This window comes from Crotalus tigris, unplaced genomic scaffold (genome assembly GCF_016545835.1).
Source record: "Crotalus tigris isolate CLP2741 ecotype Arizona unplaced genomic scaffold, ASM1654583v1 scf7180000020588.15403103151:6194809, whole genome shotgun sequence".
Taxonomy (NCBI): Eukaryota; Metazoa; Chordata; class Lepidosauria; order Squamata; family Viperidae; genus Crotalus; species Crotalus tigris.
This window is the reverse complement of record NW_024098092.1, coordinates 3980377-3998005: the sequence shown is the minus strand read 5'-3', so window position 1 is coordinate 3998005 and position 17629 is coordinate 3980377. Positions and strand designations below refer to the sequence as shown.

General features: G+C 46.4%; 2 protein-coding genes across 8 annotated transcripts in view; one reads left to right on the top strand and one right to left on the bottom strand.

The window, feature by feature from the left end:
- MORN1 (MORN repeat containing 1) overlaps positions 1-17629 on the top strand; it is a 146964-nt gene that overhangs the window by 97655 nt on the left and 31680 nt on the right. For 4 of the 7 annotated variants that reach the window (XM_039367490.1, XM_039367493.1, XM_039367489.1 and 1 more), the window contains exon 15: positions 9597-9699. The exons of 2 other annotated variants lie outside the window; for them this stretch is intronic. The gene's annotated coding sequence lies outside the window, so the exon portion shown is untranslated. Of the gene's footprint in view, positions 1-9596; positions 14668-17629 lie in introns of those variants that run through there. One more of the 7 variants, XM_039367485.1, reaches the window with a different exon arrangement.
- SKI (SKI proto-oncogene) overlaps positions 14233-17629 on the bottom strand; it is a 104169-nt gene continuing 100772 nt past the window's right edge. Inside the window, exon 7 of the mRNA XM_039367481.1 lies at positions 14233-17378. Coding sequence (XP_039223415.1) covers positions 17190-17378 — 189 coding nt within the window. The 3' untranslated portion in view covers positions 14233-17189. The remainder of the gene's footprint in view (positions 17379-17629) is intronic.

Below are 17629 nucleotides of genomic sequence, written 5' to 3'. Positions count from 1 at the left end.
AGAGAGAGAGAGAGAGAGAGAAATATGAGTTTTTTTGCTATAAGGCGGGAAGTTGAAGGACCGACATTCCATTACTCCGTCTGTCTGCTGAATTCATTTAACATCTGTGGCTTAAATGGAATAGCTCTAAAGAGACCGTCTGCAGGCTGCGCTTGGCTTGTTAAGGGATTTCTCAAACCTGATCAGGCTGTTGCAGTGGAAATAAAGGCAGCTAACGGCAAGGGGATCCAAACAAAACCTTGGGTTGTTGAGGAGCTAGCAAGCCTAGCCTCGGGGTTTGCTGACCACGATTGATGGCTTAGCGGGTTCATAGAATCATAAGAGTCCAAAGGGACCTTGGAGGTGTCTCTAGGCCAGCTTCCTGCTCTGTTGCCAGGAAGTGTTTCTGGCAGATGGCTGTCTATCCTCTGTCGGGCAGCCTCCAACGAAGGAGAACACACCCCTTCATGGCATAGCCTGCTGCGTTGGCTCCCAGCTTAGGCAGCCAGGAATCTCCTCTTGACATCGAGCGTGGAGATCCTTCCTTAATCCATTGGTTCTCGTCTTCTGGGATGCCAGAGGACAATTGCACTCCTTTTGGGCAACAGTCCTTAGATGTTTGAAGATTGCCGTCATCTCTCTCTCTCCTTTGTCTCTTCGGTAGGCCAAAAGATCCCCAGATCCTTTAACTATTCCTCCTAGGGCAGAAGTGACCAACCTTGAAGACTTGTGGACTTTAACCCCTGGAATTCCCCTCCCAGCCACAGGAAGTCCACAAATCCATAGGAAGTCCATACTTGAAGTCCACAGGTCTTCAAGTTGCCAAGGATGGACAGCCCTGTCCTAGGTCTTGGTTTCCAGACCTGTCCTTTCCTTGGTAGTCTTCCCCTAACCATGTTCCACTCAGTCACTGTCTTTCTTGAATTGGGGTGCTCAGAACGGGACACATCTGGGTCTGAGCAGACAAGGAAGAGGAGGGTGCAAAGTCACAACGAGTGACTTCTCTTTTTCTTGGTCAAGGGTCTAGTCTCCATTGCTTCGGTCATAATGAACATCTTTTAAGTGCTCCGCTGATGGACTGGCCAACCAGCCATGTCAGAAACAGAGTTTTGTGTGTCCCATTTAGGCTGGACAAGTTGAAGCCATCAACTTGTCTATTTTATGGGGTTTCCCGTCCCAGAAGATCTGAGTAGGGATGTTCATTGGGTTTCCTTTGCAGATTGGGTCCTTTGCAACTTCAAATAGATGAGAAGATCCTTAAGAGAAAGGTTGGCACCAGAACTGATCTTTTAACTGTATGTGGGAACTTCAGAAATTCCTTAACTCATTTTGCCTTGAAAGGCAGGCAAATCTGGGTTTTACTCAACGTTAGGTGACATCGAATGGAGGAATTACGATTCTTCTCTGTGTGCTCTCAGTATACTTTAATAGCGCTTTCTGTTGTCTGTTGATAAACCTTGGGAGACTGGTAGAGGACGCTGGGCCTGCTTGATCTCGGTGGGAGGTACTGCTGGTTACCTTTCATCTCCAGATGTTGCTGGAAATGCCCAGAAGTGAAACATTTGTAATTAAGTATAAATCTTTGTCTTTCCCCACCCACCCCTTCCTTCCAGTTGTCTGCCGAGTGTTTATAGCAGACCGAGAAAGGAAGCCCCTTCCAAACCTCTCGTAATATTTAGATGGCCAAGAATTTAAGCCAGACTGAAACAGAACAGAGTATTTCACCATCTCATCAAGGGCAGCTGAGTTCTGAATGGGAGGTCTTCAATTGTCCCTGCTCTCCAAGGACGTATCTCTTTAAAGAAGAATCAACTCTTGTTGACTTCCTGGGTGCAAATAGCGGCAGAGATATAGAATTATTGGAGTATTGCCTTGCGCCAGCGTTGTTTAGCTTTTCGGAAACCAGTCAAGGTTGACTCAGTGGAGGTCACCTGAGCTGGATGGCTGTAAATCTAGGTCTGTCAAAAACAAGCTCATTCAGAGACAGTCGTTGTTTTTCTATGCAGTTCCAGAACCTTGCCAAGATTGCGGTAGCCAAATTGGGTTTTGTGACTCAGTGATTAGAATGCAGGATTGCAGGCTGACTCTGCCCGCTGCCAGGAGTTCGATCCCGACCGGCTCAAGATTGACTCAGCCTTCCATCCTTCCACGGTCGGTAAAATGAGGACACTCAGATTGTTGGGGGGGGGCATAGGCTGACTCTTGTAAAAACCGCTTAGCACTATGATGCGGTATATAGGTCTAAGTGCAAATTGAGCATTGCTGACGACAACAAGCTGTGGGATCGAGGTGACACTTGGTTGGAATGAAGATGCTCTCCCGAGTCCTTCCGTGTAGGCCGGTCTGGGAGAGGGTGCGACAGGAGAGAAGCAAATTCGTAGGAGGCGAAAACAAGGCCTGGGTCTATCCCACAATCAAAGCTGGCACAGCTGGCGAAGTGGCACGCCGGCTGGGGCCGGCGGGTGCCAAAAACTTTGAGAGAGGCACAGTGTGAAATGTGGAATGTAAGCTGACGCAGTGTTTCTAGAAGGGTGAAGTCAGCGCGCAGCTGCGCGTTTCATGGATCCGAGGGTGTCTCCAGCCTTGGTTGCCATTGAGAGGACCACAGGTGGTACGCACACCCTGGAAAACACCCAAAGTGGGCCACAGATGGTAGGAAAGGAAAGAAAGGAGGGCTCCCTGCGTTGTGTGGGGACTCGGAAAGGCTGGGGTGGCAGCTACAGCAGCTGCAGCTCAGATTGTCAAGGCCTCTGTGTGTGTGTGTGTGTCGGTCCCTAAAGGTTTCATTTCATCCGTCGCTGGAAATATTCTCTGAAATCAAGCACAGGAATATTAGCTAGGTGACCTATATAGGTGTGAACGGGGTTGTCTACCTGCTTCATTTGTCTTTCTTGATCCACCTCCGTTGCACTCTCCTGAGTGCCAACAAGTGTGTTTCTGGGTGTGTTGCTGCTGTGCAGCTGAGATGTGCCAGCACAAGGTTGCCCAAAGGTCTGGGTCACTTCTGAAGGTCTGTGGGAATGACCGTGGGAGGCAGAAGAAAAGCCACAGAGTAGACATCAGTTCTATTCTATTCTATTCTATTCTATTCTATTCTATTCTATTCTATTCTATTCTATTCTATTCTATTCTATTCTATTCTATTCTCTATATTCCATTCCATTGCATATTTTCTATTCTATTCTATTCTATTCTATTCTATTCTATTCTATTCTATTCTATTCTATTCTATTCTATTCTAATTCTAATTCTAATTCTAAACCTTGATATTTCACCTGTGCCTTTTAATGTCCAGCTTTACGTATGTCAGTGTCCAGTGTCCACAAAAACCAGATCGCGCCTCTTGTGCTATTCTGAATTCTGGGGGGAGAGGGAGAATTTCCCACCGCCCCCTGGGAGGCCTGTTTAAACTCCGCAGAGATGTCTGTGTGTCTAAGGCAGGGAGCTGGCTTACATATTTATTTGGTGCCGCACGCCTGTTTATGCCCAACTGTGTTTTTATTTGAGCAAAGCAAACGCCGCCAAAGACGCCCCACGCACTCACCTGCTTTGATTGCTGACAGATGCCAGGTAAGCGGATGCGCTTTAAATGCAGGCGGTGCCCGGATGCCATTTCCATAGCTGCTCATCTGTTGAGGGAAGGTCTTTTCCCTTGCTTTCATTTCTTTCAAGACCAGGAATTACAGAACAACAGGATTGGGAGGCACATCTGTCGTGCAGCTTATCTGTCTCAGAATCATAGAATCTTAGGGCTGGAAGAACCTCAGAGGTCTTCTAGTCCAGCCCCCTGCTCAAGCAGGAGAACCTACACCATTCCAGACAACTGGCTGTCCAGTCTTTTCTTAAAAGCCTCCAGTGATGGAGCACCCACAACTTCTGGAGGCAGGCTGTTCCAATGACTAATTGTTCTCACTTTCAGGAAGTTTCTCCTTATTTCTAGGTTGCTTCTCTCCTGGATTGGTTTCCGCCCATCACTTCTTATCCTTCAACATCTTTTTTTTTTTGTCTTCCCTCCAAGGGTCTGGACAGGTAGACCTTGCCTCTTTGCTACAGGCTAACCCTGGTTTATCTTAGCCTGGTTTATTCCCGGGAGCGAGGCTGCACCATCCATTACCTGGGGTCAAATTTAACCATCAGCGCATCGTGCTGGAAATTGGGTGTGCGTTTGGGTGTGTTTAAGAAGGCCAGTGCAGGGCAAAGAGAAGCGTTGTGCTGGTTTTTGTCACACTTGGACCTGCTTTTCCCTCTTTCCCATCCAGCTTGACTAGTCACTGCTGGAATTTTAAATCGAGCAGGGCAAACATTTGGAAGGGCAATTCCATTTTTTGGAAGGTCGTGTTTGGCAAAGCCGGTCTCTAATCCAGCGACGCTCTGCCACCAGCCCTGTGGCCCAATGACCCCCCCAAAGACTGCCTACCCCCCCCCCACGTTTTTCAGATGACAATCCCAGATGTTGGATGCTTTCCCCTCCCTCCCAAGACCCCCGTGGCTTTTTGATATACACTGCTTTTGAAATCTGGGCCTCTCTCTCTCTCTGCTCCAGCTCTCTTAATTCGAGGAAGGCGCTGTGCAGATGCTCGCCAGATGTGGATGTTTTACTATATTTCGGCATGTTTGCCCCATGGTGTTACTATGGTGATAGCAGATTCACGAGCGGGATGAATTAATCGAGCGGGGTTGTCTATGGTTACCTTAGCGTTCATTCAAACAAACACTCCGTTGCACATTGTGTGTGTGTGTGTGTGTGTGTGTGTGTGTGTTGGTGTCCCTGTGTGTGTTTCCACCCCACTTTTTTTAATGACCTAACTGATGATTTTACCACCAGCTTTCTTTCTTTTCACCGGGGAGGTGTTTTGCCAACTAAGCACATCTGGTCCAGTTCAAATTCTCCCTTTTTCAGCAGGGGAAATTGTGCCTTTTGGGGGGGGGGGACTCTCCGTCCGTCCGTCGCACAATAGGGTTGTCGTTTCGGCCTTCAGGTCACAGGCCGCTTCGGTCTCCTTCTCAGCTTCATCCCCCCACTAGGCTGGATTGCCAGTCTGGATTGCGCTGACTGTCAGGAAATTCCTCCTTAATTGCAGGTGGCTTCTCCCCTCCATCAGTTCTCATCTTTTGCTTCTTGTCCTGCCTTCAGGGGCTTTGGAGAATAGGAGGACCCCCCCCCCTTCTTTGGGGCAACCCCTCAACTACTGCAAGACCTCTGGACATTCAGGGATCAGCCTCCAACTCGTTCTGGGGGAGCACCAGATTGGCGAAGTCCCATTTGCAAGGCCAGAGGCAAAACCCAGCCAAATCTGGGTCAGATTTTCTGGGCCGCTCTGGGTGAAGTGTTGCTGATATTTTTGGGTTTCCTCTTGTTAAGGTTGGGGCATTTCCTCCCCCCCCTTAAGCACCACCTTCCCCCCCTCCACAGCCCCTCCATGCCCTTGGGCAATAACCGCAATTGCCCCCCCAGCCGGCTGCGCGGTGATTCATTTCGCCAGGCCTGGCCGGCAGACGCTTCATTGGTATTCCGCGTCGCTGCTGTGTCTGTCGCTGCTCTGCACGCTGCCGGGTCCAGGATCCTCTGGGAGTTGTGCAGCTGTCAAGCTGACTTCCATCATCCCCTCCCGGAGCCGAGAGACAAATTATCCAGCCGGCTGTGAGACGAGATGGAGGCGATTCAAACCTGCAATTTCTAAGTGATTTTTTTTTTTAATTTTTTCCCCCCAGAAGAGAATCCAGCCTCCACGTGGCACATTGCAAGCCGCCGGCAAAAAAAAAAAAAGAATACAGATCGTCCTTGATTTATGGAGCCTGACGTTTCTGTTGCTAAGCGAATTGGGTCGTTAAGCGGAGGTTGCCCCGTTTTACGACTTTTCTCGCCCCGGCGGTTAAGCCAATGGCCGCAGGGGATAGTCGTACGGTCGCTAAATGCACCTGGCTTCCCCAATTGAAGGTCGCAAAAGGGGGGGGTCACTTGACCCCCCGGGGGACACTGCAACCGTCAAAAATCAGAACCAGTGGCCAAGGGGATGCTGCAGTGGTCGTAAGTATGAAAAACGGTTCCGAAGTCCCTTTTTTTTCCCCGTGCTGTTGTAGCTTTGAGCGGTCGCTAAACGAACCGTTGTAAGCTGAGGACAACCTGTCATTTGCGGGCTGATGTGTTGAGAAAAAGAGGCCACCCTTGTGCCAGGTCGAAGCATCGGACCTATGTTTCTCCAGCTGGGCAACTTTGAAACGGGTGGACTTCAACTCCCAGAATGCCCCAGCCAGCATGGCTGGCTGGGGCATTCTGGGAGTTGTAGTCCACCCGTTTCAAAGTTGCCCAGCTGGAGAAACACTGCATTAGACTCTTCTGGTTTCCAGAGCTTGCATCAACCTTAGTTCATCCTTTTCCAGACAGGAGGAGAGTCGGGGGAGATTGGGGGGCAACGCCTGGCCACCCAGCTCCCCAAGGTCACAGCCGATGCCCTGGAGTTGTGGCTTGCTGCCTCTCCTCTGGAAAACCCCGCTTGCGACACACACACACGAGCCCGCCGGCTTCCTTTCCCGGACTCTGGAGAGAATCCCAAAGAACGAAAACCATAGAGGGAGCTTTGGGCATCGTCTCGCCCAGCCTTTGTGTTTTGCCAGGCCCAGCGAGTAGCAACCTGGAGATTACGTTCCTTCTCCATTCTGCAACTCGGGGGGTCACTCCGAATCCTGCGGCTGGGAGCAGGGAACCCTCGTCCCCGTTCCCAAGTGGGACCAAAGAGCCCGGAGCGGCCCTTCCTCTCGGCCGGCCGGCGTTCCCTTCCTCTTCTCCTCCTTCCCTTCTCCGCCTTCTTCCTGCGCCTTTTGTGAAAAAGTAGGTCAGAACCAGCGGAAAATCTCTTTCCCAACAGCTGTCATCTGGCAGACGTCCTTCGTCCTTTGGGCAGGCAGAACCCAAACATGGATGCTCCCATCGGGCTCGCCGTCGGCTACCCTTCCCCCCCTCCCTCCTGAGAATGTGTGCCCTCGGGGGAGGACAGATGGGCTTCGGAGTGACGTCAGAAGAGAGGATCCCGGGGCTATCTCCAGGCCCTCTTGGGGGTGCACTGGGGGGGGGGGCAAGGGATGCCTCGGTCGCTCTTGCGGGATCCGTGGTTGAAACTGGTTGTCTGAACTGTTTGAAAGCGAGTGGCAAAGAGACTCGGGTCACCTCCCCATCATAATTCATTGGGTCAGGGGGGGGAAGATCTGTGAACTGCAACTCCCAGAATTCCTCAGCTGGTTTGCAGGACGGGGGAATTCTGGGAGTTGAAGTCCATTCCTCTTCAGGTTGCCTGGTATAAGGAACACTAATCTAAACCCATCCATTCTCTGTCTCTGTCTCTGTCTCTGTCTCTCTCTCTCTCTCTCTCTCTCTCTCTGTCTCTCTCTCTCTCTCTCTCTCTCACACACACACACACACACACACACACACACACACACACACACACACACACACACACACCAGTTTAGCCCTCCAGGAAAAAGAGCTGAAAGGCAAGAGAGTTTCAAAAAGTCACCCTCTCCCCTTATTGGCTGCCTAGAATACTCCTTCCAACACTGATTGGCTGCAGGGGCAAGGCCACACCTACTGGGCCTCTCCTCCAATGAGAGGCGAAGTTGCTGCTTTGAATAGCCTTCAGGGACAAAAGGCAGATTTTTCACCAGTTTGCTCCTTATTTACTTGTTTACTTTCTTAGGCCAAATTATAATCTTATATCACATCGGATGTTTTTGCTTGGACACCTTCCTTCCTTCTTTTCTCCCTTCCCTCCCTTCTTTTCTTCCTTTCTTCCTTCCTTCCTTTGATATTTCTTCCCACCTTCCCTCTGTTCTTTTTCTTGATCCTTCCTTCCTTCCTTCCTTCCTTCCTTCCTTCCTTCCTTCCTTCCTTCCTTCCTTCCTCTCTCCCTCCCTTCTTTTCTCCTTTCCTTCCTTCATCCCTCTCTCTCAGCCCCCATAATTGTCCCCGCTCCAGAGACCCACATGAGCAGCCATGTTAAAAACTGTGATGTTTGCAAGAAGCCATCAATCACGGTGCTTACAGGATATCTCCCCCGGCAAAATTTCGCTGGGGTTTTCATCAATCAAATAGCTGAAATATTTGTGGCTTGTCACTAGGAGGTATAGGCAGGTGGAGATTAGAACCAGTCGGTCAAAATTGTACACACACACACACACACTGCACAGACACACACACAGAGAACAATCTACAGATGCAAACCCTCGCTCACTAGCAGGAGGCAAGACTGGAAAAGGGGTAAGGTAGAGAGAAAAATGGATTTATAAGGATACCCAAACAGTATTTAAATGTTCCAGAGAGGAATGATTAGGGAAGGGGGAGCGAAATATTTTATTTATGTATTATATTACATTTATAAGCCATCCATCTCACTCTCAGGGGAAACTCTGTCTGGGCAGCTTGTTCTTACCCCCTCCTTGTAAATTTGGACTCTTTTTTTCGTGTACAAATGGAGCCGTGGAGGCATTTGTCAAAATATGGCAGCTCATAGCTTAACCCCTTGTTTAAGACCCTTTGGGGCAGAGAGGCTGGCTGGTTTTATGACTGGAGAACGGCGGCGTATCTCAAGGACACTTAGAAGTCCTCGGACATTGGAAGCAGCTGAGAGGCTATTGGCTTCCTGGCAGAAGCTTTGGGGAGCTGTTTCAGCAGCTGTCCCCAACCTTGGAACAACTGCCAGCGGATTTGTCTGTCGCAGGCCTACGTCTTATCTAACCTCCAGCATAACTTAAAAGGGCACGCAAGATTCAAATGAAATTATCTTTATTACAGTTTTGGACCAGCCTTCATGGTGAAAGAGATTTGTTACTGGAAAGCGGGGCGGAGTGGGGGAGAAAGTACGTGAGATTTAAAGTTCTCTGAAAGTACTTTTAGGAGGTTACAGATTAAAAAAAAAAGATGAAGAAGAATGAAAGCAAAGAGGAAATCAGCGTGCATCCAGGTTAAAACATTTGCCATCCTTTGTTCAAGGGGTCAAAATAAGCTCTCATCTCTACGGCGCAAAGGAAGCAAAGAGGGAGTCAGCCTTTTGGTTAGACCAGGGGGTAGGCAACCTTGGCTCTTTGATGACTCATGAACTTCAACTCCCAGAATTCCTGAGCCAGCATGGGGGAACTATGGCCCCTACATGACTCATGGACTTCAACTCCCAGAATTCCTGAGCCAGCCTGGCTCAGCTTGGAAACCTCTCCCTTTCCCCTCAGTGTGGCTGGCTCAGGAATTCTGGGAGTTGAAGTCCACGAGTCCTAAAAGAGCCCAGGTTGCCTAACCCTGGATTAAACCAAGGGTGTCCAACCGCAGCAACTTTTAAAACTTTTGGACTGCAACTCCCAGAATTCCCCAGCCAGCATGTTGAAGTCCAGAAGTCATAAAGTTGCCACTGTTGGACACCCCTGGGTTACGGATTCATATAGAACATTCTTTTACCCTCAGAATCGCCTTTTTGCAAGGAATGTCGGGTTTCATGCCAAAATGAGACAACAACAACAACAAAAACCTTATACAGGTCTGATTGCGATTAGCAGGAAATGTAGAGTTTTATAAGCAGAAGTTGCCATTTGTTTGCAGAAATATCAATAAGATTCTTCTTTTTTTTCTCTAGCAGTTGAACTCGGAAGGAAGGAAGGAAGGAAGGAAGGAAGGAAGGAAGGAAGGAAGGAAGGAAGGAAGGAAGGAAGGAAGGAAATCCTTAGCTTTAGCTTTCAGTAAGTAAACCCATTTTCCCTCTCTCTTTACCATCCAGTAAAGCTTTAGCTAATTAATTTACCAAGTCCAACGTGCAGATATGTATATTCCACATGAAGAAAAAGAAAAGGCTGAAATGTTGGAAGAACCAGCCCACGTAGGCCGCCCAGTCTTTAGGGAAAAGATCCCCTGCTGACTGCTGAATTCTGGGAGTTGTGGTCCACACATCTTGAAGTTGTCAACAAGGTGGGGAAACATCGCTTTAGCTGTTTAGCTGAATCAGGAAGAGAAAGCTACGCACGCCCTAGGTGTCTCCCTCTGCCATCTCAAGTTCCCTGTCAATCTTCTCTGTTTCTCCCCCCCCCCCCCATCCATCACTTTTGGGGAAGGTTAAAATGGGTGTGAATTTGGGAGAGCGTTGAGATTCAGGGCAATTTTGATTTGATTGACTCTGCTCCAGAAGGAAGAACGGCCCAGACAATTTCAGGACGGCTGTTTTATTTGTTTTAGAGTTTGATCAATTCACCCAGAATGCTGGAAAGCCCTTTAGAAGCTGCCTCTCTTGTGTGTTTTGGTTCACACCTAGGCAGGAGCTGGCACAAATCCTAGCACATTTGCTGGGTTGAGTCTGGATGTCGTAAAGGTGTCTGCTAAACAGATGTTAGACTGTCTGTGAAAGACTTGTGTGCATCTTTCAGAGCAGAAAGGGGAGGTAAATGAACAGGTGCCAAGTCCTGGGAGTTTAAATCAGACAAAACCAGCCAGGAGCATCTCACAGCACCTCCCAGAGATGCGTCCTGGATTCAAAATGCTCTTTTTTACAGCCTCCCCGCCCAAATTTTCTGCCTCTCAAGCCTTTTGTCATCCCCACCAAAATGGTACTCTGGCCTTGCAGCAACTCCCTGATTCTACTTCCACATTGTAATGCAATGTGATTAGAGGAAATTTTGCTTGCTTCCTCCATGGGGGGGCTCCTCCGCAGAATCGTTTTCCCCCCAAAAAAAGGCTTAATGAGAAAAACAAGGTGCTCAATACTTTTTATTTCCCTTTCCAGAGTAAGGAGTAAAATCCTCAAGCATTTTGAGTGAAATTCGTGGGTTTTTTTTTTTCTTGAACTATATGAAGTTCATTTTCTTTGAACTACAAAATATCTTCCTAGCTTAGGAAGCGGTAATCGATTATGCAGTGCGGTTTAGCGTTTGAACTTTGGTTGAGTCACCTCCATTGTGAATCTCATTTTGGGGCAAGGAGTACAAGACACTGCCTTTTTTCTTCCCACCGAAAAGAATTAAGAGGCTCACCGCATTCAAATTCCATTTATTAAAAAAAAACATCTGCCCTTCAAGAAGTACAGGTCCATGTCTCCAAAGGCTGGTGTTCCAATTCCTCTTTCAACAATCCTCCCCAAAAATTGGCTCCTAATTCAGATTTCACATTTCTCCTAGCGCAGAGAAGTATGTTTATTTTTCGCTCTTACTATGTTGCGGTTCGATTCCTGTATCTGAGACAGTATCAAGTCATTTCCTTAGTTATTTCCTGGGAAAACCCTGAATACTCCACACTCTGAACTTTTTTTTTTCCTACTTGATTTGGGCTAATTCATGCAACGTTAAGAAAAAGGGATAATTCTCCTTCCACAGCCTTCCTCCTCGCCCCTCAAAATAAATACAGGAAAGTGGGGTCTCCGTGGGTAGGGTGAGGTCCTTGAGATGTGGAGCCGAGTCCTCGTCCGTCAATTAAAGACACTTAATTGATTGGAAAGCGTCATCTTTTCTCTGAAGAGGGGAACTGTGGGGCTCACCCACCCCGTTTATTTTGATTTAAACTAGAGTTTAAGGGAAACTTTCATTAAGCCTTCAAAGCAGCAAGGGAGGCTGAAAAAAGCTGACCAGGGACTTAGCAGGTCTTATAAAAAATTTGTCCTATGACATTGATACGATTGATGGGGTTACTTTAGTGGGTCCTGCCTTGGTCTCTTCAAACAAGAAGACGACGTAGAAATAATATGGAATTCAAACAAGCCTTCGAAAATTCAAGGAAAAGATTGGCTTGGGTGTTTTAGTAAAGGTGCCTCTTAACAGTAATGTTGTAACTTGGTCACTAAATGAACTGTTTTTAAGTCAAGTTCAAGACACACCCATTTATTGTTGACCCCCCCCCCAACTTATACCCCCAAATTGGTTTTTCTTAATCCCATGGATACTCAATTGGTGAGATTATGTCAATTTTCTTTTAATAGTAAAATAAGATACTTTTATTGGGTTTGGACTTACTTTTCCGGACAATTTTATTAGCGATAATGAGTCTATACACTGTACATTCAGTCACTGAGATGTATTTATAAGCATAGCTATTTTTTTTTATACATACTTTGATAAAAGTCCTTTATATTACAATATTATCTGTTTCCAGGTTGGAAAAAAAAAAGGGAGGGAGGGCAAAGGGTTATCATTCTCTTTCCCCCTTTTTTTTTTTCTCTCACTCAGGCATTTGTAAACAAGCAAGCACATTTAATCACATAAAAATAATTTTAAAATAGGGAAGCCATTGAATTGTTAGCAACAGTGGTGGGACCTAAAGAAAAATGCGCTCAAAAAGATTTTTATTTTATTTTTATCTATTCAAAAATTGCAGTTTGAGTCCCTGTTGAAAACTAAATTATTTTGTTTTTTTCTAAAAAAAAGCCTCTCTCTCTCTCTCTCTCATACACGAACTGCTTTGACTTAGAGAAGGAAATGTCCATTTTATTTATTTTTTTAACCATCAAATACAATGAAACATGAATAATATGGCGCAAATAATGGGACCAAAGGTTTAAACCGACATTGAGATTCCAAAATAAATGTGTCATTTCGTGGTGGGGCCTTTATTCCCTAACAAATTTCAACCTGTCTTCATTTCAAAGCATAAGTTGTAAAACCAAACAGCTCAGTAAGAAAAGAAGAAGAAAAAAAAAAGACCTCAGAAAGTAAACACCATATACATTTATTATACAGCTATAAAACGAAAAGAAGTATTTACAGTGTTTTGTGTTTTATTTTTTTACATTGGGTAGTTCCATTTGAAAAAGCAATTATTATTTTTTTAAATCATTCTCAGCTGCTCCGTAGACATCAATATCTTATTGCTGTTGGTATTTTATTTTTTCATCCCCGCCCTTGTTAAAATGTAACTGGGCATTTCTTTAAAAATTGAATTCAACTGTATATACAATGTATTTAGATATGTATATATGTATTTATATTTTATGTATAGGTATATATAGTTTATATACCAATATATACTGATATCCCCCCCTCCCCAAATTAAACCAGGTAGCTAAGAGAGAGCAAAACCAGGATTGTTTGGACCAGTGTTAAGATGGGTGGACTTCAAACCCCAGCTTCGCTGGCTGAGGAATTCTGGGAGTTGAAGTCCACCCATCTTAAAAGGGCCACGGCTAAGAGACGGGGTTCAAGGTGGACCCACGTCCCTCTGCTTCTCTCCAGCTCTTCTCCATCTTGACGGTGGCAGCGCAGGCTGAGGTTGCGGGACCCAAAACGGCGGCAACTTTCAACTGGATCGTAGCCTCAGTCATGGCTGGCCTTGCGCTCTCCTCCGAAAGGCTGGTTGGGCTCCCCTATACAGCCCCTTTCGGTGTGAGCGAGCGAGGCAGCCCAGGATGCTGGTTTTCAAGCCGTCTCAGAGGGCACGGACACAAAACCCACACACACACACACAATTTAGAAAGCAGCACCTTCCACGCAGGTCAATTTCACAGGATCCCTGGCTGGTTGGGAAAGGGGGGGGGGAGGGAGGCGATACTGCAAAACGGAAAGGCCCGTCCAAAGTACACAGATGGGGGCCGGACACCTGTAATTCTTTTTTTCCTGGAATTTTGAAAGAAAATTGGGGGGGGGGGCAGAACCAAATTAACAGAGAAAGTGGGGTATGACCTGCGTGGTTGAAATTGCAGAAATTCATCTCTTTCCTATGAGCTAAATTGCTTTGGGAGACCAAACCTGGTTTTTTTTGGGGGGGGGGCATTTTTGCTTTCAATTTTAATCTCCCCCTCCCAATCAAAGGCTAAATTTAAAGGCTGCATGCACCACCTTGCATTTTGATGCGATAGATAGGTTTCAGGAATAGCTGCGTGCCAAAGGGAACCTGGGGGGGGGGGGATACTGTCAAACATGCCCACCGCTCACTCTCGGGAGCTGCTAATAACATTGCCCCCCCCCAGGGATTTATCGGCGAAACGCTTTCTCCTCTTTTGCCCTGAGTATCAATTTCTTGGATGGGTGGGAATTTCCTTTCCCCTCCTGCCCCCCACCCCAGGAAAGGGGATGAACCCTGCATTGATCTAACCAGCCCAGGTTGGCGCTAAGAGGGAATCTTCCATCTTGGTGGTGTTGCAGGTTTTCTATGCCACTCGCAGAAAAGCGACGCTGAAGATGAACATTCAGACAGCTGGGGGGGGTCTTCGGCTGGTGGAGGAGGGGGAGACACACCTTTATGGACTGTTACATAAGACGCTAATAATGCCCGTTAATTAATATAGGTATGGTAAAAAATTTAATTTCATGCATATGTTCTTTTAATAATTGCAGAAAAAAACATACAAAGAAGCAATTTTTTTAAAAAAAAACCTCACATTAAAAAAATAACTGCATAAACACAATCAATATTCCTTTTTGTTTTGTTTTGTTTTGCATTGCACTTTAGAGCTGAACTCCATTCGTTGCAAATGAAGAAGGGCAGAGACCTCAAACTTAGACAAAGTTGTATCATGCAAGCTAGTTCACTGAGCGGTTTCGTGCTTTTCATTTTTATTTTTATTTTGCCTAAGTAACCTGATTCCTTTTTTCTAATAAATCTTCCTTTGTATTTTATATGGTTGCTTAACCAGTCTCCCACCCGCTCCCCTAAATGTACTTTCCTCCTTTTTCAACATTCATGCTTACAATGGCTATTAGAATGGATAATAACAGCTTTTTTTAAAAAAAAAATTAATACATTTTTTTTTCCTTTAGTGTACTGCAAATTAATACTTTAATTTTAGGACAGGCTGCCGCAGTGTGAATAGACCAAAGGGAGGAAAAACACGTTTTCCTTCCGTGTTTAAGAACAGTAAAATAGGAAGGAGAATTTGCAGTTCTTGGGTAAACTGGAAGGTGGTTGCTTTAATTTGGTTTTGGCATCGTTAAAAATGTTCAAGCAGTGGGGGGGGAAACAAACAAACCAAGGTTTGGTTTAGGCCAATAAAGTTCAGTTTGAAACCCAGTTTGTTGACAGCTTCTCAGCTGCAGATATGGCTTTTATGCAACGTGCAAAGGAGAATGCAAACTCTTGTTTTGGCTTTACTGGCTTCATCCTGGTGTGTTTCTCCATCCAGCCCATGTCTGCGATCACACCGGACCAAAATAAGCCATAAAAGAGGGGAAGCAAATTGAACAAGCCAAGGCTTATTCTTGCTTTAGGCTGCCTGAGATGTGTGCATGCGGTTCCTTCAGGCTGGTCCTTACAAAACCGCTCTTGCTTCTCAGAACTGAGCAAAACAAGCTGGTAAACAGGGCAGAAAGGATTCTGGCTTACGCGCAAACTATGGTCAGTGGCTGGCTTCCGACATCCCTGTCTCCACCTTTAGAGCCACTGATCTTTCAGGTATCATGAAGAGGCCCTTGGCAGCTCCAAACTCACCCGTGTTTCTCACCCGTGACAATTCTGCAGTATCGCAGCCAAGGCGCACGCCGAGCTAGCCACGTTCCTGGCACCCCAGTGGCCGACAAAGCATTGCGAACTTGCAGCTGGTGCTTTGTGTGACAGTGTGCCTCAACCTTGCTGGCCTTTTAAGATGGATTTCAACTCCCAGAATTTCCCAGCCAGCCCCGCTTTTTACAAGATGATGGAAAAGGAGCCACAGGAGCTAACGGGCGGAGGGACTTCCAATTAACCCCACCACCCCCCAGAAAAATGTGTCTGTGTGTGCACATACGTGTGTCTTAAGATGGGGACTTTGCAAAGCATCCCCTGAGCATCTTTTGGCTGCACACTGCGAGGAAGCGGGCACTGCTGGCGCCTTCAAGATCCCAAGATTAAAGCATTTTTGTCACATGAGAAACAAACAAACAAAATCATCCCGTGACAACAACAACAACAAAAAAAACAAGATCCCGAAAGAATAAACAAAAGTTGGCTTATTCACAGCAGCAAAAAGTCTTTTGTCTCTTTTAATACAAAGGCGAGTCTCGTTCGTTCAGAGGGCACCCCAACGCTCTCTGGCTGCCGCAGCCTTGCCAGTTTCCAGAGAAGTCCGTCAAACGCTGCAAATTTCGGAGGCGTGGCGGATCAAAAAAAGTGGAATGAATTCACTGAGCAAAACGGAAGGCGGTTTTTGTTTTTTTTTTTCCTTTCCCCCCAAAAAACACACGCACGCGTGCCACTCATTCGTTCCCGCATCTTGCTCACAAGCAACGGGGAGGGGGGGGGGAATCAATCCAGCTGTTTCTTTCAGGTTAAACTTCTGCCTTTCCTCTCGTTCTTTTTCGACGTGTTCAGGTGGTTGTTTGCTAAAGTCCGAAGTGCTTTGCAGTCAAAGCGAGTCTTTGCGAGGAGCGAACACTGAATTTTATAAGGCTGGGTTTTATTTAGGACAGAGATCTACTCCTAAACGTACAAATATCCTTTTTTTTCTCCCCCCCCCACTAACTTTCTCTCTTTTTTATGATCAAACATAGGAAAAGCAAAGAGATTGAAACCTGGAGAAGGGAGGGGGAATCCTAAAATCGGAAATTCTCATTAAAAAATCCTTGATTTGAAATCATTCATGGCTATTTTCTTTCCTGAAACACTTTCCAACACCTGTACCAATGTACACAATAGGCATCAAAAGTATCCCACCCCCGACCCCACATTTATATATAATATATTTCATATTTTATTTTATTTTATTTTATTTTTAAAAAATCTCAATGGTTTTTAGTTAATACGTCGTCTTGACTAAATGATTTGCATTTCGAAATAGCTTATAACAAAAGGGCTTGTTGGGGTTTGTTGGTGTACGTATATGTGTGTGAGTGTGTGTACACAGACACACACACACACATATCTCTCTATATATTTGTAGCAGCCCTGGAAACTTGTCCCTTCTTTCCCCAAACGCTGCTGACCGGACAAGTTGTTTTTTTTTCCCAGTAGAAAAGAAAAAATACATTTTAATTTTTTTTTCCTTTTTTCTTTTTTGCTGCAGACTCAAAAGAGTAGATTTATAAACACTTTTCACGTTATAGGCACAGGAAAATGTTGTGCTATACGGATTTTTTTTAAAAAAAGAGGCAGAATTCAGTGCTTTCGTTATAAAGAGTAACATTTGCCCTCCGATTAAGAACCAGATCCATGGGTTTTTTTTAGCCACATGCAGGGATGGGGGGAAAAAAAGCCTCTTCCAACGCATTCTCGCTTACTATGCACAGATCGGCCCTGGGGCCACAGGCAGCGCATCGATTCCACCGGTTTCGGGGCCGGGGCGGCCTCAGTTCTCGGGGTCTTTTGGGGTGTGGGCGCTGCTGGGCAGGTCGTTATGCTTCGACCATAGTTGCTCTTGCAGTTCCTTGACAGCTTTTTCCAAGTTCTCGCGAGCTTCGCGCTCGAGCAAGAGGTCGGCCCGCAGCTGTTCCCGGTCGGCCTCCGCATGCTGGAGCTTCACCTGCAGATCTTCAATCTGGGAGGAGAGCAGGAGGGTGAGTAAGTGGGGTTTCCAAACCACAGGGCTGCTTAGAGCGATCGGCCCGCATTTGTGTGTGGGGGGGGAGTGGGTCCTTTCCTTCCCTAGGGCTTTTGGACCCTTGTCCTTCTGGGTTCCTTTCTCTTAAGAGGAACAGACAAGCCTTGGTTAGCAACTGGGGGAGGAGAACGCAGCATCTCCCTAGTCATATACGCTCATTCTACCTCATTGTAAAGCTACGTTCACCA